At 41.2% G+C, this 21624-nt stretch overlaps 1 protein-coding gene across 2 annotated transcripts in view; it reads right to left on the bottom strand.

Moving 5' to 3' along the window:
* Positions 1-729: 729 nt before the first annotated feature.
* LOC132781957 (ubiquitin carboxyl-terminal hydrolase 7) overlaps positions 730-21624 on the bottom strand; it is a 52978-nt gene continuing 32083 nt past the window's right edge. Inside the window, exons 14-31 of one of the 2 annotated variants that reach the window (XM_060786546.2) lie at positions 21209-21353; positions 19673-19803; positions 17393-17527; positions 17181-17282; positions 15939-16044; positions 15725-15817; positions 15130-15197; positions 12307-12407; positions 11195-11348; positions 9308-9375; positions 8017-8125; positions 7534-7611; positions 6701-6801; positions 6067-6166; positions 5795-5914; positions 4787-4858; positions 2388-2478; positions 730-1465 (exon numbers count right to left, since the gene is read on the bottom strand). In XM_060786546.2, coding sequence (XP_060642529.1) covers positions 1359-1465; positions 2388-2478; positions 4787-4858; positions 5795-5914; positions 6067-6166; positions 6701-6801; positions 7534-7611; positions 8017-8125; positions 9308-9375; positions 11195-11348; positions 12307-12407; positions 15130-15197; positions 15725-15817; positions 15939-16044; positions 17181-17282; positions 17393-17527; positions 19673-19803; positions 21209-21353 — 1881 coding nt within the window. In that variant the 3' untranslated portion in view covers positions 730-1358. The remainder of the gene's footprint in view (positions 1466-2387; positions 2479-4786; positions 4859-5794; positions 5915-6066; positions 6167-6700; positions 6802-7533; positions 7612-8016; positions 8126-9307; positions 9376-11194; positions 11349-12306; positions 12408-15129; positions 15198-15724; positions 15818-15938; positions 16045-17180; positions 17283-17392; positions 17528-19672; positions 19804-21208; positions 21354-21624) is intronic. The other variant, XM_060786547.2, reaches the window with a different exon arrangement.

Here is a 21624-nt window from a genome sequence, read left to right as displayed (position 1 = left end):
AAAATGGGGGGAGGGGGGAGAGCCGCCGGGGGAACCGAAATAAAAACTACACACAATGAATAGGAATATTGACATCTGTGAAATCCGCTTGCAGGCAGCGGCACCCCCTCAACACCCCCCGGCCCCCCAAACGCCGCCTCTGAGCATCCAATTGTACACATCCTCCCTTAAATATACATTTTCTGTGCCCTCCCAAGCCCCTCGCTCTCATTATTTTATACAAAGTCAACATCTTACTAAAACACTAGTGAACATCATGCCTTTAGTGCTAAAAAGGCCTGTGTCGCTTCTCCCATTCCCAGATTCGCTAATTTCCACTACGAAGCAAATCTTCAGAGGCGTCGGGTTCATCTTTATCCTCAGGGGCTATTAATGCATAAACCCAAAGGCTTTTTATACATAACACCTCAAGGGCTTTCCATGCACAACCCCAAGGGTTTTTAAATACAAAACCTCAAGGGTTTTCAATGCATGACCTCAAGGGTTTTTAAATGTTTAGCCATCTCTAAAAGGGAATTCAAAAGACCCCGGATCTTCCTCCTTCCCTCTTTGAGGATTCTGACTTATTTCCTCAGGAAAAAAGTGAGGTGTGGGGAGGGAAAAAGAAAGCCCAATGGTGACTCCAACTCCATTTATTTTAAAATTAATAATAATGATCTTTTTTTAAAGGAGATAATCCACCCAAAACGCAACAAAACGTGTCCGAATAAGTGCCAACAGTGTACACCATGAAGTAGAGATTGCTATTTATTGATGATGTTGAGTTTTGTCTTTTCTCTCTCTCTGTTTGCATTTACAAAGGCGCCCAAAAAAAAAAATCAAAGGATATAACAGGAGGAAACAAAACAGGAAGGGAATGTGAGCCTAACCATAGTCATACTGCAGTTGATGGCAGGGGGAAAGGGAACTGCGGGGGAAAGGGAAGGCCAGCCCATTCAACGCATTACGGGCCGAGTCCACCGTCGATAACATTGCCTCGCCTCTCCTCCCCTTTGTGACGCCTCCTTTCGATCCCCCATTAAAAACTCTCGTTGGCACCCAAAGCTTGATCGTTTTGTTTTATAAAACACCTTCATTTTTTTGCTCAAAAAACAAAACAGAAAAAAGAGGGCAGTCAATAAAAGGTACAGAGAAGCCAAAGGGAGTAGCCTCCAAATAAAATTAATCCCAACGGCAGCAAAGCTCCTCTCGCCGGAGACGCCGGGTCGTGTGCACGTGTGCCGGAAAAGTCCTACGGTCGGTTGTTAAAAAGGTGCGCACACACACACGCCACACACACGCCACACACACACACACTTATGGTTGCCTCCCTCCCTCTTTTTTTTCCTTGTCTCGAACAAACTTGGGAGAGGGGTAAGTCAGTTATGGATTTTAATAGCTTTTTCAAGGTACGTGTAGCGACTTCTCTTTGGGGCTTTGTTGAAATGGTCAAGTCCTAGCCATGGCCTTGGGTGAGACATGTTGCCTAGAAAGAAAGAAAGAAAGAAAGAAAGAAAGAAAGAAAGAAAGAAAGAGAGAAGGAGAAAAAGAAAGAATGAATACACAACTAAGATGTGGAGAAACAAATGCAAAAGGGGAGAATACAGCTGCCTGTCTGCCTGAAGTGTCTGCAGCTGACAAGCTTGACCTCTGCCTTGGGATGCTGGGAACTGGAGTCCAATGACAACCTAAGAATAGCTCCATAATCTTGTCTCTTTAAACTTTTTGCAATCCCTTTTGCACTAGAGAATTATTTGTTCATAACCCCAGACACAAAGGTATATTAAAAAGTTATAAAAGAAATAAACATTTGCTGATATAAACAAGCATCCACAAGTCATGATAAAAAGGTACTGTCCCATTTTCTCCCTTTTTATGGAGTACAGTTCAAGCATCTTCTGCAGAGTCAGCTGTAAACCCTACACAAGAGGTTCATGTAATCCCTAAAGTGGTCACTAGGTGGCAATTAGAAACTTTTTTCCTGTTTTAATTTTCTTTTTGGTGGAAGGGGACCCCCATTTTGGGGTCAGGGCTTTGAGTCACTTCCTGTTGTGGGAGGAGTGAATGTAGCCCCTTCCCTTGGTTTCTGTCATTCTTGAACCAGAACCCATCTTCCAAAGCAGGAAAGCGAACCATGTGGCCCCTTGGGACCTCCCTTCACCAAAACAGCAATTCCGCCCCCTCCTCTGTGTCCAAATTAAAATAAAACGCCTTGAAATGATGTGACCTTGCCTATGGTTGCCCAAAATGGGACCTATGAGGATGCAGAGCAATCCTATGGAGATGCAGCGACACCAAAAAATGGGGTAGGCTTCATTTGACTGACCTAAACCCTAAATAGCATTATAACATGGCTGTCCCACTGAGATCGAAAGGGGAAAAAACCAAAGCCAATGGACGATACTCACCGGGTTGGGGTTCGAAATCTTTCAAGTTCACTTCATATTCGTCTTCGTTTAGATATTGGTGCCGACCCATCATTACAATGGCAAATTTAAACTTTGGGGAGAAGAAATTGAGATATATGCATTTTAAAAAATAACCCAGAGTTCAAGTACACATTTATCAAGGAATATACAAAAAAAAAAAATTCCTGTAGAACTTCAATCTTGCCTCAGCTGGAATTTCCCTTGCTTCATAATCTTTCATGGGAAATGGCCTCTTGTATTAGGTTCTTGTAGGTTTTTTCGGGCTATAGGGCCATGTTTTAGAGGCATTTCTCCTGGCGTTTCGCCTGCATCTATGGCAAGCATCCTCAGAGGTAGTGAGGATGCTTGCCATAGATGCAGGCGAAACGTCAGGAGAAATGCCTCTAGAACATGGCCCTATAGCCCGAAAAAACCTACAAGAACCTAGTGGCCTCTTGTATTCATCAGCTAATTAGTGCATTATTATTATTATTATTATTATCATCATCAGCACCATCATTATAGTTATTAATAGGTTTTTAATCAATTTACCATAAGCCGTTTTGAATCTCTTTGGGGGGGAGGGGTGGAAAAAAAGTGGGATATGAATAAATAAAAGTATTAACTTTATTGATGCTGCAAGTCACTTCTGGTGTAACAGAAGCAGCAGTCTACAAAGATCTTGTCCAGGGGATGCTCAGATGTGTTACAATCCTGCAAGGGAGCTTTGACTTTAACAGAAGCTTTAGGTCAGTGGTTCTCAAGCTGGGGTCCCCAGATGTTTTTGGCCTACAACTCCCAGAAATCCCAGCCAGTTCACCAGCTGTTAGGATTTCTGGGAGTTGAAGGCCAAAAACATCTGGGGCCCCCAGCTTGAGAACCACTGCTTTAGGTGCTCTTACTGCCTATTACAGGGAAAACCAGCTAATTCCAAATCCATCTAAAATGCAGACGTGTGCTTTTCACCTTAAGAATAGACAAGCACCTCAAGTTCTGAGGATTACCAGGGAAGGCATCCCACTGGAGCACTGCAGCACACTCAAATACCTGGCAGTCACTCTGGAGCGTGCTCTGACTTATAAGAAGCACTGCTTGAGTATCAAGGAAAAAGGGTGCTAAAAATAATATTGTACAAAAGCTGACTGGCACAACCTGAGGAGCACAACCAGACACAGTGATGACATCTGCCCCTTGTGCTTTGCTATTCTGCTGGTGAGTACGCATGCCCAGTGTGGAATACATCTCACAATGTTAAAACAGTGGATGTGGCCCTTAATGAGACATGTCGCATTTTCACAGGATGTCTATGCCCAACACCGCTGGAGAAATTATACTGTTTAGCCAGTATTGCACCACCTGACATCAGTCGGGAAGTAGAAGCCAATAATGAAAGGACCAAGGCATTGACATCTCCGGCCCATCCTCTGTTCAGATAACAGCCAGCATGTCAACGCCTTAAATCAAGAAATAGTTTTCTAAGATCTACAGAGATACTCGCAGGAACACCTCAGCAAGGGAGAGTCCAAAAGTGGCAGGCTAAAACCTGGAATCTCAATCAGTGGCTGATACCAGATGAGAGACTCCTTCCTGGGCACACAGAAGACTGGGTGACTTGGAAGGCCCTGAACAGGCTGTGCTCTGGCACCGTGAGATGCAGTCAATCTTTAAAAATGAGGCCACAAAGTGGAGTCCATGACATGCAAGTGCAGAGAAGAGCAAACTACAGACCCCTTACTATAATGCAGCCACATGCACAATGGAGGACCTTCTCACAGTGGCACCAGAGGCACTCCAAGTGGCCGGCTTCTGGTCAAAGGACATTTAGTATAATGCCAGGTTTTTAACTTTGTTTCTGTTTTTAAATACATTCTAACTGTACCCTCAACTAGCTTTAAAAATCGAACTGAAAAGACTCTGGCACAAGTCAGTCAAAGTGGTCCCAGTGGTGATCGGCACACTGGGTGCAGTGCCTAAAGACCTTGGCCTGCACTTAAACACAATCGGCACTGACAAAATTACCATCTGCCAGCTGCAGAAGGCCACCTTACTGGGATCTGCATGCATTAATCGCCGATACATCACCTAGTCCTAGACACTTGGGAAGTGTCTAACGTGTGATCCAATTCAACAGCCAGCAGAGTGACCTTGTTTGCTGTGGACTCATCTTGTTGTGTTTCAAATAATAGTAATACTAATGATTTATTACCAGCCTCTCTTCATAGCTTGTGGTGAGATACATATAATAGGAAATTTAAAAGCACGGCACTGTCGTTGCGTTTCAGCTTGAGATGGTCTGCTATGATAGTTTCTTCGTAGCAATAATACAAACACAACCATCTATTCAATTCAAAAGCTACATTGTGCTGAGCATGACATCTGCCCTGGCCCCAGAGCCATACCTTTTCAAATTCCTTCTCCTGGATGTCCAGAACGACTTGAATCCTCTTCATCACCTCTCGAAAGTGTTCACCCTACAAAAGGAAGAAAAAGGAGAGGACTTCAGTTATGCTGAAAACAAAAGTCAATAGGGTTCTGAAAAGGCTGGCCCTGAGCCCTTATGGCACACTGAACAAGGCAAGCAGAGCAAAGAAAGACGTGACAGGCTCTGCTAACCCAAGACAACAACACCAACTGCAGCAGCATTGTTTACTGTCACCATGTCCTAAGAATTATTCTACCAAAGCTCAAAAGGCACAAGAAGAAATTTTAATAATAATAATAAAGGTAATAATAATAAAGGTAATAATAATAAAGGTAATAATAATAATAATAATAATAATAATAATAATAATAATTTATTTATATACTTCCCTAGCTCTCCAGGGGGACTCGGGGTGGTTTACAACAAAAGTAACTGAGTGACAAACATTCAATGCCAAATTCAATGAGCCCACTTAAAATTGCAGGAAAGAAGGCTGAGAGAAGGGGACACAAGAACCATGTTTAAATATCTAAAAGGAGAGGCTAAAGAAGAGACTGGGAGGCCATCTGTTGGGAAGGCTTTGATTGTGTCTTATGGCACAAGGGGGTTGGACTGGATGGCCTTTGGGGTCCCTTTCAACTCTAGGATTCTATAGTTTTATTATCTATCTATATCTATTTATTTATTTATCTATCTATTATCTATCTCTGAAAGGCTTGGATGGCCCTTGTGGTCTCTTCCAATTCTAGGATTCTATGGTTTTATCATCTATCTATCTACATATCTACATATCTATCTATCTATCTCTGAAGGGTTTGGACTGGATGGCCTTTGGGGTCCCTTCCGACTATCTATCTATCTCTATCTCTGAAGGGGGTTGGACTGGATGGCCCTTGGGGTCCCTTCCAGCTATAGGATTTTATGATCATATAATCCAATGCCACGTACTTCCAGAATGACATTTCCGGGGCACAATGGGACGCACCTGGTGTATCCTTAGCAAGAAAGGAGTGCCAAATGTCCCAAAGACCTCTTTCTGGAAGTGAGCCACTGTAATAAGCATCTCGTTCTCCTTATCGAGGTCAACCTGGTCCAGAGGGATTTCCTGCAACGCAAATAGGGGCATCAGGCAGATATTAGAAAGAAGGGGAGAGAAATGGTGTGTTATGGGTGGGGGGCAAACTTCCAAAATATGGGGGCACCCAGCAACTCACCAGGGAAGGGGGAAATGTGGTAAATTAAAAAAATCACGCTTACCTCTATTCGAAACGTTCGACTTGTTGCTGGCGATAAACACTCTAACAATTCGTCTTCCTGATGGACCCCGATTATTTTGTAACTTACAATTTCTAGCAGCCTGAACAAGAGGAAAAAGGGGTGTAAAAAGCTTTATAACATCATGCAAAAACAAGAGAGGGAGGTGGTCCTTTAAAAAGGCAACTGTGTCCATGTATAACTTCTTTTTGCTTTTAGTGGAAAGCCAGTAGAATGGGGCAGTTTGGGTTTTGCATAGGGTCTCTGGGAGACAAAGGCAGGAAAAGCACAATCAGAGCCCTCCCAAGAGATGGCTATTGAGCCTCAAAGACATCAGGAAGTTCATGGAGAAAAAGTCTATAGAATCTCAGGATCCTAGAGTTGAAAGGGATATCTAAATGTCATCCAGTCCAACCTATTTCTATCTTCATGCAGGAAAAGCACAATCCAAGCCCTTCCGACAGGCAGGATGTTCTTCCTAATGTTCAGGAGGAATGCTGGGAAAGTTCCTCAAACTTAAAATACTTTCTCAGACCTTCTATTTCCATTTCTCCTCCAATTAATTCAAGTTGGCAAATGACTGGGATTTGCTTTCAAGAAATGCTGCACACCTAAATAAGCAAAATCAAACACTTGCCTTAGTTTCCCTGAACCTCTCTCGGCAAGTTCTACAGCTTTTTTACATTCGTCTAATAGATCCCGGACACATCCGTGCTTGTCTGGATATAGTGTTATTTCCTAAACAGAGGCCAAAAGGGAAAGACAGGCAAATTAAATAAAATGAAATGAGTAAAACAAGCAAATGAAGGTACGAATTCCTGTTACACTCCTGGCCTGAAATGTACAAACTTTGCTCTAAGTCCCTCTATGAACAAACATCAGCTTCCATTATTTTCAGTGGGGCTAATAATAATCACCATCATCATAATAATAATAATATCATAGATATGGGGGGGGGGGGGAGGGGAGAGGTTGTCGTGTAATTATGCCAGTGGAAGAACTCATACAAAAACCATGCAATTCCGGCAGTATTAGATAATAACAAGGCAAGTAATTGATTTAACCAGCAAGTTATTGGTCCTGGTAATATCGTGTAATGAGATGTCAGGATCTGAATATTTTGTCATCTCTGCCCTCTGCAATTCTTAGATGGAGAGGGTTTTTATCTGTGATTAAATCTGAGCTAACCAAATAATAATAATAATAATAATCATCATCATCATCATCATCAGTTTATTAATTTGTTTCTCTCCTGACCTTGTGGAGAGAAATAAATTGGGGGTACAACATGGCGAAATCAGCGAAAGCAAAACACTGCTAAAATACATATAAGAAATATACACACAGGGAAAATGCAGATTGAAGTTCACAAGTTAAAAATGGACTGGAAATTAATACAGCTTCTACCAATCTAAGAAGCTCCACAGTTTTCCCATCATTGTCTTCCCTTGACATGCAAAGTCAACTTACCTCTTCCCTAAACTGGCTGTTCAGCCATATGCACTTGAAACTCCTCCGATTTTCAAAGTCCGTGATTTTCATTTTGAGCTGTAGAGATGTTTGAGGAAGGAAAGAGATTTGATTTAGTCCCTCTGCAAAGACACCGAAGCCCTTCCCTCCCCGCATCATCACCTTATATTATTGTTATCATATTATTATTATATACAGTATTACATTATTATCTTATAAATGATTACTATATGATTATTATAATTTGTATTCCACATATTAGTCTTATTTTATATTATTTTATTATTGGCCATCTGTCAGGGTTGATATGAATGCAATATAGCTGCTTCTTGGCAGGGGGTTGGACTGGATGGCCCATGAGGTCTCTTCCAACTCTATGATTCTATTCTTATTTTATATTATTATTATTATTATTATTATTATTATTATTATTATTATGTATATCTTGCTTTTCTCTCTCTCTCTCTTAAGAGCACCCCTTACCTGCTGATAGTACAGTTTCTTAGGTTGCCTCGGCTTGAAGAATTGCAGGAGATCCCTCAATGTCCCATCGTAATTATGTCTAAGTGGGTTGCCTGGGCCATCTCTGTAACTGAACAAGAAGAGAAATGAGGGAGGAATCACATTCTCCAACATACATTGATGTATACATTCACCACTGTAAAAGCCATGGCGTATTTAAATCACCAAATGCCCACGAAATATTGTGGTGGAGTTAATAAACACATTACAATAACAATACATAAAGGATAAAACTAGAAGAATGAAGAAGTCATAGAACTGACATAACACTATGTGAGCAATGGGAGGTATGAGGGGGAGAGTCAAGATGTGGAAATAGAAGATGTGATAAGACAACTGTATTATGTTTTAAAATGTTTTGGAATTTTCAAAATATTTAAACAAAGAAACATTTCAAAAATCAGAAAAAATAATAAAATAAAATAAAAAGGAATTTAAAAAAAGAATTGCAGGTGATCTCTCAAAGTCCCATCGTAATTATTTATGCCTTAAGAGAGTTTCCTGAGCCATCTCTGTAATGAGGGAGGGATTGCATTGTAAACATTGCATTGTCCCAATTTGCATAGTCCCTGGATTGACAAGAACTGAATGGGATTTACACTGTCCTTTGTGCTACAAATCCCGTTTTTTACCCCATGTGAAGAGAGGCGGTTATGAAGAATGGGAATCACATGGCTCTTTGGTAGACATCAAACTACAACACCGGGATTGTGGCGCAGCTGGCTGAGTGTCAGCTGCATTAAGATCACTCTGACCAAAAGGTCATGAGTTCGAAGCCAGCCCGGCCTGGAGTGGGTGTCCAGCCATTGTGTAGCCCGTTGTCGACCTTTGCAACCCGAAAGACAGTTGCATCTGTCAAGTAGGAAAATAAGGGACCACCTTGTGTGGGAGGCTAAATTTAACTAATTTATGAGGCCATAAAGAAAGAAGACTCCGGGGAATGTGGAATGCGGAAGAACTTCATCGGTGTCGTTGATGGACGATGAAAAGCAGCAGTTCCCCTGGCGGCCAGAAAAAAAAAGTTAAATAGCCTTTGTCTGTTAAATGTTGTTTGTCAAACTGGCATTGAATGTTTGCCATATATGTGTTTACTGTAATCCGCCCTGAGTCCCCTGCGGGGTGAGAAGGGCGGAATATAAGAACTGTAAATAATAAATACAACACTCAGCAACCAAAGGGCCAACGCCATTAGGGGCCCATTAAGTGTCTCTTTGGGAGTGATAAAGGATTCATTCTGACGAATGTCTCTTACCCTTGTGACTTGAAAAACTGTAGGAGCATAGGATCAGTATTAAGCCTCTGGGCGACGGTCTTGGCAACCTAAAGAGATCAAAACGGAAGGAGGTGAAAGATTACAACTTGCATTTCTGGTGTAAAGAGTGGCCCAACTCAGGGCTCCAAATCTCAGCAGCCTCAATCGAGCAAAACTTCACATTTGCTTGTTTGAGAGAAGACTTATGCTCCTACAAAATAAACCTTCTTTCACTAGAAATACACACACACATATACACACATGTGTTGGAAAAGTTGTTTTCCAAATTGATAGCCCCAGATTCCACTATTGGAATTGAAAAAAGAAGAACTTTTCCCAAGTTTTAAGAAAGCAATATTACCAGGAAAGTACAGCTGACAATGATCTTACATTTATTTAATCTTACACTGTGGGGGAGTTATCTGGTGGTAGCATTTCATTTCAGTTATTTATTTCAGGGCACCCGAGAGATGAGGCAACAGCCTTCAGTTACCGTATTTACTCGAGTCTAATGCGCCATCAACTCTAATGTGCACCTCGATTTTCAAAATGCTGAAATCAAAAAAAGTATTTGCTGTTGAATGTAAGGCACAGCAGCAAACAGTGTGTAATTGAGCCATTATAGTTGCTGCCTGCTTAGAACTACTTCCTTAAATTATTTGCTAACTAATGTAATGCGCAGCAGCAAAAAGCATGCTCTTAGTCATTTGGCCAAAAAAGGAGCGCATTACAGTTGCTGCCTGCTTAGAATTAGAGATAGCATCCCTCAAAAAAGGAGCTCTAGGTGTTCCTGAAGTGGCTTCCCCTTTTGCTTTGGCTAAGCAATGCAATTACTGTATGATGCAAATCTAATGTGCACCCTAATTTTTGCAATAATATTTAATGAAAAAATGTGAGCATTACATTTGTGTAAATAGGGTATCTATGAGACAGGTGGAGGCAGATTTAACTACCGTATATACTCGAGTATAAGCCAAGTTTTCCAGCCCCTTTTAAAGGCTGAAAAAGCCCCCCTTAGCTTACACTCGAGTCAAAGTTTTTATTATTTTACTGTTATTATTATTTTTATTATTTTACATTTATTATTTTACTGTATTTATTATTATTATTAGTTATTATTCTTCTCTATTTATTACATTTATTATCTTACTCTAGTTATTATTATTATTACATTTATTGTTTTATTATTATTACATTTATTATTTTTATCTATTATTACATTTACATTATTTACTCTAGTATTATTAATTTATTATTTTACTCTGTTATTATTACATTTATTATTTTACTCTATTAATACTGTTATTATTACTTTTCCATTATTTTATTCTATTATTATTATTACATTTATTATTTTACTCTATTATTATTGGGAGGATAAGTAAGCACATTTACATTGAAGAAAGTTAGAATAATGGTTTAATCAGAGTTGGACAGTCATGTAAATATTGAAAAACATTTAACCTATTGATGTCTCAATAAATGTAATTTGATTAGTATCTATTTTTATTTTTAAATTTACCTGTAGCTGCTGCATTTCTTACCCTCTTCAATACGTTTCTCCATTTTGGGGGGGGTAAAATTAGGTGCCTCGGCTTATATTCGGGTCAGTTTATACTCGAGTATATACGGTAAATGCTAAATGCCTGTTTGTATGCACTGCTTTATATAGTGGGACAAATTGCCTTGGAAAGCGAAGGCCAACCTGTCACCCAAAGCAGAGGCCGAACAGTCATCTGTTAGCGACGTGTCTGTTGTTTCCCAAAGCAGGTCCACTAAAAGGCCTCAGAAGTTGCGTTCAACTGTTGCTGCCCTTTTCAAAAAGACATTGTTGCCCTGTCAATCTGGCCCTGGCTGCTGACGGGAAATTTGAAGCAGAGGAGGCACCTGGAAATAGTTCATCCTGTTGGACAGCGTGACCACGAAGCCGGGATCGTTCGGGATGGTTTTGTCGCAGAAGATGACGTCGACACGGTGGTACAAGTCTCGGAAGTACTCTTTTGCCGTGGGCAGTTCGCTGTTGTCATTCTCGGGGTCATCTCTATTCAGAGGAAAAGACCAAAGAGGAATTAGGTTGATGGCAAAAGGGCCATGAAAGGGTATGGATAGTTTCTGCGCATATAAGAAAGAGAGAGAAGGAAAAGAATGAGGAGAAATAAGAAGCCACAATGGAGGGAAGATGCCTTGAGTTTTAAGTTTAGGATGGTAATTGGCCAGCCCTTCAAAACAGCTGCATAATCAGCAATGGCATGGGTTCAAAGTACCCCTTCGGATGCTTTAGGACAACCATGATTCACAGCCTGCAAAATCTGGGGTTTAAAGTTTAGTGAAGCCCAGGACCACTCTGGCTGAGCATTTTAAAAGACCCTTCTTAAACTAAACTAAATCCTAGTGGCACAGCAGGTTAAACGTTGAGCTGCTGAACCTGCTGACTGAAAGGTCAGTGGTTCAAATCCAAGGAGCAAGGTGAGCTCCCGCTGTTAGGCCCAGCTTCTGTCAACCTAGCACTTTGAAAACATGCAAGTGTAAGTAGATCAATAGGCACAGCTTCTGTGGGAAGATAACGGTGCTACATGCAATCATGCTGGCCACATGACCTTGGAAGTGTATACAGACTCTTCGCCTTAGAAATGGAGAGTTGGACACAAGTAGACTTAAAATCCTTTACCTTTAAACTACAAAACCCACAATTCTGAAGGCAGCAACAAGGATTTAAAGTGGACAGATGTGCTAGTGCAGGCATGGACAAACTTTGGCCCTCCAGGTGTTTTAGACTTCAACTACCACAATTCCTAACAACCTGTTAGAAATTGTGGTAGTTGGGAATCCAAAACACCAGGAGGGCCAAAATTTGCCTATGATGTCTCTAGTGCGCTGAGGTCCTAAGAATGGTGACAAAGGATTTATTTCATGATAATTATAATTATGATTATGGTTTATCTGTACCCCACTTTTGCTCTTAAAACATGAGACTCAAAGTGACTCAGTGGGTTGCCTACTTTTGAAACACGATGATGTCACCGTCCATGAGTTCGTCCAGAGCTTTGTCGAGGGAAACGTCGTAGTCTTGAATCCGCTCTGTTAAATTCGGTTTAACTTCCTGAATCCAAAGGGGGAGAAAGGAGAAGAGAAGAACTCAGGAGGAACAGACAGGAAGAAAATGTCTTTCCAATCCAAAAATACAATTCGTTATGTAGCTTTCATTCAGGGAGTCATATACAGAGGAAGACAGCTTTGTTTGGCTCTTGGCCATGGAAACCACCAGACTGGCCTCAGGTGGGTCACACTCGCTCAGCCGCAAAGTGGAAGAGGGGGAAACACCAGGCCAAGAACAACCTCATAGCTACAGCTTAAGGTCAGCCTATTTATTTACTATACTTGTATACCGCCTTTCTCAGCCTTATCAGTGACTCAAGGCAGTTTACAAGTCAGTACACATAACAACAAAATTCAAATTAAATAGGTCAGAAAAGGCCTTAAGGAACTCATCAAAACAGGCTTGACTATCCAACATGTCTACCCAGCAAACACCCCAAAAGACAGCCATTATGAAGACTGCAGATACAGTTTGCAGGAGCCAAACCAATTTGCATTGAATGTATTTATTATCCTCAAAGGGGCCAAATAATGGAAGCATGTGAGCAACAGATAGATTTAGGCCTGCCTCCGGAATAATTACCCGTCCTGAACAACTGCTCCCCCTTCTCAAACACATGCATTTACTGTGTTGGATGGAAACAAATGCTGGAAAGGTTACCCAAATGACAGACATCCTGTGCAATGCATGAAGTCAGCAGTTTGCAGAAGCAGAAAGAATCCCTTTGGCTGCCATGTAATGCATGGGACTGAGCTGGCTGATTCTGAGCAGCAGTCCACAAGCGAGAATGAATAGGGCTTGCTATGCATTTCTCATACACAAAATGCATAACAGAGAAACATTACTAGATTGTTAAACACCCCAAAACAGACCCCCCCCCCCTTTTTTTTACTTTGTCAAGCTGCCCTTAAAGGAATCCAATTCTAATGGCTCCAGACTATACACCAACCAACTTTCTCCACTCCTTCGCTTAAGCTGTTACAGATTCGGGAATGTTTCTTTCTTTCCTTCAACAAATCATTTCTTTCATTAAATATTGGACCTCAAAAGCACTTGAAATGATTTATTTCAAAAGGAAATGTGCATGCATCTAATTCAAAGTCATGCTGTTGCAGACTTTTGATTGCAACTATCTAAACTGGGTTTAATGCAATGCATTTGAAAGCAATGTATACCCAAGAGTTTGCATAATTTGAGACTGTGTTGTGCATACCTCACAGCAATATTATAGTAGGGACATTATTTGATATATTTTACATTGTGTTGTCAGAGGTTTTCATGGCAGGAATCACTGCGATGCTGTGAGTTTTCTTGGCTCTATGACCATGTTCCAGCAGCATTCTCTCCTGACATTTCGCCCACATCTACGGCAGGCATCCTCAGGGGTTTGTGAGGTCTGTTGGAAACTAGGCAAGTGGGTTTAAATATCTGTGGAATGTCCGGGGTGGAAGAAAGAACTCTCACTTGAGACAAGTGGGAATGTTAATCAGCACTGAATAGCCTTGCGGCTTCAACGCCTGGCTGCATCCTTCCTGGGGGAATCCTTTGTGTGTGTGTGTGTAGGGGGGGGGGGTATTAGCTGGCCCTGATTGTTTCCTGTCTGGAATTCTCCTGTTTTCTGAGTGTTGTTCTTTATTTACTGTCCTGATTTTAGAGAATGTGGACAATTTCTACAGTAAGGAGAAAACAATGAAAATGAACAAAATATGGCTAGAGTATTAAAAAAACTCTAAAATCAGGACAGTATCATAAAGAGGAACACTCTGAAAGCAGAGGAATTCCAGACAGGAAACAATCAGGGCCAGCTAATACCTCCCAACAGAAGATTCCTCCAGGCTGGATTCAGCCAGGCTTTGAAGCTGCAAGGCTATTCAATGCTAATAAAGGTGGCAAATTGCAACATTCACACTTGCCTCAAACAGAAAAGAGTTCTTTCTCCCACTCTGGACATTATTCCACAGATATATAAGTCCCACTTGCCTACTTTCCAACAGACCTCACCACCTCTGATGATGTGGGCGAAACATCAGGAGAGAATGCTTCTGGAACGTGGCCATACAGCCCGGAAAATTCACAGCAACCCAATAATTTTATTGTATCTTCTTCCTGAAAAGTTTGCTAAATGATTGGCTGCCGCAAAGATAATCTAACTTTTATTTCCTATTTTTAAAGTCTTTATTTATATTATAAATCTTCCTTAATTTACAGATGTATTGATTCAATCCCTTCTTCTCTTTCCCACTCACAATCTGAGTTAATAAAACCTATCTACCTACCTATCTAACTACCCATCCATCCATCTAGCTATGAATGTGTTATTGCTGTATAACAAATGCATCTTCGTAATACTAACAATTGGGTTATATGATACTGTGAAAACTCAAAATACATTTCTTCAAATGGAAGTTCAGAGTTAAATCCTGCATTTGCAAAAGCAAAATAAAGAGTTCCCGTTTTTTTCTATGATTTCTCTAATGCTAATTACCTATGAAATCTCTAATGATTTCAAACCTGCGTAATGTAAACAATCTTTTAGTAATTTTATGTTTTAATTGCTTTTATCATTTATTACTGTTGTTAGCATTGAATGATTGCCTGTTGTGAAGCCGCCCTGAGTCCCCCCTTCCGGGGGTGAGTAGGACGGGATGCAAATATGCAAAATAAATAAATAAATAATCTGGTGAGTGAATGACAGAAAGCTTAAAGAAAAAGAAGTGCTCCAAACCTCATAGAGGATAAGATTAGATTCTTGGGGAAATCCTGCTCTTTCACACATAACTGGCAGCAAGTCACCTTTGAAGAAGGAACAGGTAAACGAACATCATTATTGCTTTGGTAACGACTCCAAAATACTGCTTCTAGAAATCTTTCCAAACATGACACCCTAGCATGATTGGGGAAATTACATAATGAAATTACGCAGTTATCAGAATTTGGGGTACTGGGAGATAGAAGAACACTAGACATAAAATAGTGGCGTACTTTCCACAACCTTAAAGAAATAATGCACAAATCCTGCTTTTTCTAGAATCTGGATTTGGTGGCATATGCTGCTGTTGCCACTTTGTGCTAAAATGAATCTAGGTAGACTTCCAAACAATTCTATTTATTATTACCATTACCATTACCATTATTATGATTATGATTATTACTCCACTTTTCTCTCCAAAAAAGAGGCTTAACCGTAAAACCAATACAATACAATTCAAAACCAAAAAACAACAACATACCAACATTTGAATTTATACAGACTCCCTTTGAGGACATATAAAAACTATCCATGGCACAACTCTCTAATGTGGTTGATCTCAGGAACTTACGTATTTTGCAGGATATAGGTGTGTAGATATGTCCACAGTAGTTCAAACTCCGAGTCTTTGGGTCATACATTTTCAAGAATAGCATGACATCATCTGAAACAGTGAAGAAACAAGATGTGTTTTTTCTCTCCATAGAAGAAAGCCAGTCCCCTGATCCCTCACCTTGCAAGCTCCTCCTCTGGAGCCACATCGACATCCTTAAGCGTCTACTTACGGTCTTTGTCAAATTTGGGCAACGTTGCTCCTGTCGCAGCCATTTCTGGGTCGACTGTCTCCAGGAATATTGTCCATGGATTTTCATTGTCACTGAGTTCAATCATCTGCATGGTCAAAGAAGGGACTCTACATAATTACTCAATCCCAAACACGGTACAACTAATCAAGACTACCTGTATTTCACTGCACAATAGCTGCTACCATATCATAGTTGCACCACTATTTTTGGAGGTGGCAAAAACTGTATTTTTGTCTGTCTCCAGACATTTGGGGCTGATTACCCCTTCCTTCCTTCTCTGAAGGCCAGGCGGTTTAAAAAACCTGGAGGTTCCTGGAGCTCTGTTTTTCCCTTCTTCCACCTTTCTCCAAAGAGCTCAATTTAAGATTTTGTAAAATGTCTTTTCTTTGGAGAAGGAAGGAAGGAAGGACCTTCCCCCTTCTTCTTCCTAGGCAAAAAAACAGACTCTGGGTCCTCCCCCTCCTTGTCCTTCTGCCTTCAAGGTAAAACCGGAAAATCAATGTGGCAGATTTTTTTATTTCTCATATAATAGTCCCTTTTCTGGTTAGTAAGAGGGAGATAAAAAGTGTGATGATAATGTCATCAAATACGGTATCAATACAAACAGTTTTTTATATAATTCTAATCACATTTTGCCCCTGGTGGCACAGCAGGTTAAACCGCTGAGCTGTTGAGCTTGCTGGCTGAAAGGTTGAATCCAGGGAGTGGGGTGAGCTCCCGCTGTTAGCCCCAGCTCCTGTCAACCTAGCAGTTCGAAAACATACAAATGTGAGTAGATCAATAGGTACTACTTCTGTGGGAAGGTAACAGTGCTCCATGCAGTCATGCTGGCCACATGACCTTGGAGGTGTCTATGGACAACACCAGATCTTTGGCTGAGAAATGTAGATATGCACCACCACCCCCAGAGTCAGACACGACTAGACTTAACGACAGGGGAAATTTTTACCTTTACTTTAATCACATTTTGAAGTGGAAGAAAGAATGGGATGAGAATCCAATTAAACCATACAGTTAAGCTAAAAGTTTGTTTAAAGTTTTATGCTAACATGACTTGACTGAAATCTGCAGTAAGAAATGGGCCTTAAGCAGGCCAAGTTGGGGACCCTAAGCTGAGCAACTAAATCCTTATATGGAAGCACGTATTTCATTGGCAGCTGTTTACATCTGAGTGCAAGACTCCACACTGAAATGTGAGAATATCCCCCAATGCACACTCACGGTTTTATTGCCGTCGGCTTCATTGTCTAACATGGCCGGCCTCTTTGTCCCATTGCTTCGCGCCTGCATGGGCCACAGTCGTATTTGATCTTGCGGAAAGCCCTGCAAAAGAGGAGGTCAGGGAGAAACCCTAGTTAAAAGCACATGGAAAAGAAATGGCATCACACAAAGGGGACACAAGCAGAAGGCAGAGCTGCACAGAAAACACTCACCATGGTTTGAGAAAGATTCTGGACAAACTCTGCAAGTGTTGAGTTCTTCAAGACTTTGAACACGGTGTATTTCACTTTTTCTTCATCATACATGTCGTTGCCTTGGTGGCCACAGAACTGGTCCTCTGTTACGATCTGGAAGAAGATGGGCTTTTTGTTAATGGGATTGCTAAGGAATGAACGTGGCTTCACAAGTGGGAGTTTCACTCACCGTCCTTAAAATACTTGGCCTTACAGCCACTATTTACTCCAATCCAATGCTCACCTTTTTTGGCTAAACGACCTCGCCAAAATTAAGGTGTGCATTAGATTCACATCACACAGTAATCTTAGTGCTGAGGCAAACCATATGGAAGCTGCTTCAAGAGCTGTACTTGATGCTCCTCTTTGAGGGACCTCATCTCAAGTTAAATGCCCAGAGCTCAATGCTATGGGACCCTGGGATTTGTAGTTGAGTGAGGCATCAGCCTTCCTTGGCAAAGAGGACTCAAGGACTTGTAAAACTACAGCCCCCATGACTCCATAGCATTGAACCAAGGCAATAAAAGTGGATTAATTAATAGATGCATCCCAACGTTTTCCTATCCGTTGCTGGAAGCTTTGGTGCTATAACACTTTTGTTTTTAAAGAAGGACTTCCAAGCAGGCAACAACTGTAGTGGTCATATGATAAAGAGTGCACTTTTTGCCGCTGCAAATTACGTTAGGCAGCAACTACATTTTTTGGTTTCAGGGTTTTAAAAATGGAATGGTGCATTAGATTCGATGACATATTAGACTCCAGTCAATGTGGTATATATACCACTAAGTACATAAGTACTAACAGTACTAATTAAGAGGAGTCAGAATGGCACTGTGGCTTGTGTGGTGGACCCGGGCTTTGGGGGCCAGGGTTTGAATCCTCACTCAGCCATGGGGATCTAACTAGGTGGCCTTTGGCAAGTCACATTCTCTCAGGGTAACTCCCATCTGAAGAAATCTTGCCAAGAAAACTCAACAACAACAATTTCCTCCTCAATCTCTCAGAAGCTGAAAATGACATGAAGCCACACCACAGCAATAAGGCTTTGAGGGTCAACATGGTGCTTGGTAAGGACTCCAAAACAAACCTCCATGACCAGTCAAAAACCTAATAAATGCATTGTAAAGCAGCACCAACGCAAACCAGGAGAAAATGGATAAAGGATTCTTGGCAACACATTTTGGAACATTGAAGTCTTCTGCCACTCAAGGATATTTCTATGGAGGGTGGTGAGCTGTAATTCAGTACTTCTCATCATTGGCTCTGCTGGGAGTTGTATCCCAACACCTAAAGGGCCTCACAAATCCTAACCCTAACTGTGGTAACACATGTCATCATACTAATGTATATAGTGTTATGTTCATGATCCATATGGTTTGAAGCTTCAGCTACCATGTGTTAACAAGAACATGGTACCATACTAACACAAGACCAGAGAGATGTACTTTGAAAGGAGGACTAAGCACTTCATCACACTAGAGAAAAAATCCACTTAAAATCCAGTTCTGCCTCCTGCAGAATTCTGGGGTTTGTAGTTTAGAGAGGCTGTTAAAGGCTCCTCCCTAAACTAGAAACCCCAGAATTCTGCAGGAGGCAGCAACCAGATTTTAAGTGGATTTTTTATTTATTTTAAACATTTATACCCCGTCCTTCTCGACCTCCGCGGAGCGACTCAGAATGGCTTCCAAACAGGCAACAATTCAATACCAAACATAATATAAAACACATAATAAATACATCCACAAAATTAAAAGAATTCTAAATATGCATTAAGAACCTGCTCGCCAGATTAAAATCGCCAGCATTTTTTCTCTATTGTGACGAGGCCCTAAGAAAGACCACAGAGCTCCCAAACTCAGTGATGTCAATCACCGCCAACAGGGAATAGAACAGCATCATGATTTAATTGAATAACATTGGTTATAATTGAAGAGACAAGTTGGTTTTTAGCACAAAAGGGTCCTAAATCCACTTGGCTTTGGCCTAAGTCTTGGGTTAAAAAAATGTTTCAGTCCTTTTAGATACAGCATTTCTTCTGGATGAAGACCCAATTCCCACCAGAGTGCAGGGCTTTGGCTGTAGAGACTGGGATTCAAATCCTGCTCAGGGACCCTATCAGCCAGCCATTCTCTTCTGCTGACCTTTGTCCCTAACCATGAGCCACCTCATGTTTTGCAGATAATGGTTAGAATAGGATTAAAGCATTCAGAGGAAGCAATGCAGCATTTGGAAAATAGAAAACTCCTTGCTCAAGCTGACCTGCACTTGCATGTAGAGATGAGCCTCCTGCCTCTCCTTCCTCTTTTGAGCCTCTATTCGCTTCTCTTCCTGAAGCCGTTCCACGAGTTGCTGAGGAATATCATGGTCAGTGACAGCCTGCAAAACCTCACCTAGGAGAAATAAGCCATTAAAAAAAGAGTGGTAGCCTTTGAAAAACCTTTCATTCACATAAAACCAAATACTATGGAAGAAGGAGAGATGGGATGTTAACAGCAGTCAGGACTGACAGGATTATTACCCTAATGCAAAGGATGGTTATCATTACCAAATTTTTGTTTCTTCCTGCATTTCTATTACTTTTGACCCATAGAATCATAAAGAAGTTGGAAGAGACTGCCTGGGCTATCCAATTCGACTCCAAGCCATGCAGGACAAGCACAATCAAAGCACCTCTGATAGATGGTCATCCAGCCTGTGCTTAAAAGCCTCCAAGAAAGGAGCTTACACCACATTTTGAGAGTTCCATCGGTGAACCACTCTTCTTACGGTCAGGAAGTTTTTCGTAACGCTGAGGTGGAATCTCCTTTCTTGTAATCCTAGCCCACTGCTCCATTGAGTCCTAGTCGCCAGGGAAGAAGAGGACATGACCTGCTCCCTCTTCCTTAGGACATATTTTCAAATATTTAGACATGGCTCTCATGTCTCCCCTCAACTTTCTCTCTTGCGGGCTAAACAGACCATCTTCTCATAAGGATTCATGGTCTCCGGACCATGAATCCTTTTAGTTGCCCTCTTCTGGACATGTTCCAGGTTAGGATCAATATTCCTCTTGAACTGTGGGGCCCAGAACTAGACACAGGGCTATTATTGCAAGGTGTTTTTTTTTTTTTGGGGGGGGGGGGGGGAGTTCATGTCAGGAGCGTCTTGAGAAATTGCAAATCGCTTCTGGTGCAAGAGAATTGGCTGTTGTCTGCAAGAACATTGCCCAGGAGATGCCTGGATGTTTTACCATCCTGTGGAAGGCTTCCTTCATGTCCCCACATCAGAAGCTGGAGCTAACAGACAGGAGCTCACCCTGCTCCCTGGATTTGAACCACCGACCTTTCAGTCAGCTGTCCTGCCGGCACAAGAGTAACCCATTACACCACCAGGGGCTCCTATTACTGCAGGTGAGGTCTGACCAAAGCAGAAGAGAGTGGGACTCAATCTAGACACTATACTATTGATGCAGTCTAGGATTGCACTGAGTTTAGCTGCTGCATCACCCTGTTGTTCACTAAGACTCCTTTCAAGCCAGGCATCACCCATCTTGTATCTGTGCATCTCTATTTCTCCCTGCTGAAATTTGTTTTATTAGTTTGGGGCAATCAGCTCTCTAATCTGTTACAGTCATCTTCAGGTAAACTATATCCTCTGGTTTTTACCCATATTTCAAACATCAACAGTTTTCCATGTAAACACTTATTAACAGAAGGTAAGAAGCATCTGCTAAATACATACATATACAACACTAAGACAGTTTGGTTTACATTTCAACAGACAAGCACATGCATATGTACTTATATGTATACGTACTTAGTTTTGACTCCCTGATATAAACCAACATATATGCATTCGTACAGTGCCGTACAGATAGGTCATCATCGTGGCCTCCATAGTTATGCTCAATGGCTTCTTCTTTTGTACATCGAGAGACGACGTCGTCATCAAATTTACACCACTGTGGTGGGGAAAGGCAAAGAGTTGATATTGTACCTCAACTACAGATACAATACACTGCTGAAATAAAGTCCTGACCTGGATACTTCCACCCTGGTAGTGACATTTATGACATTTACTACCGCACCTCTAGCTGGAAGGAGAGCTGGGTATTAACTTTATTTTTCTTATTATTAATAACAACAATAAAATTAATAATAACATGTAATTATGTTGTTGTTTCTATATTTAATATGGTTTAATTTAATTTATAGTTATATGTTACAGTTGCT

Source organism: Anolis sagrei, chromosome X (assembly GCF_037176765.1).
Source record: "Anolis sagrei isolate rAnoSag1 chromosome X, rAnoSag1.mat, whole genome shotgun sequence".
Lineage (NCBI taxonomy): Eukaryota > Metazoa > Chordata > Lepidosauria > Squamata > Dactyloidae > Anolis > Anolis sagrei.
Note: the sequence above shows the minus strand (reverse complement) of the source record. Positions and strands in the feature narration are given on the sequence as shown.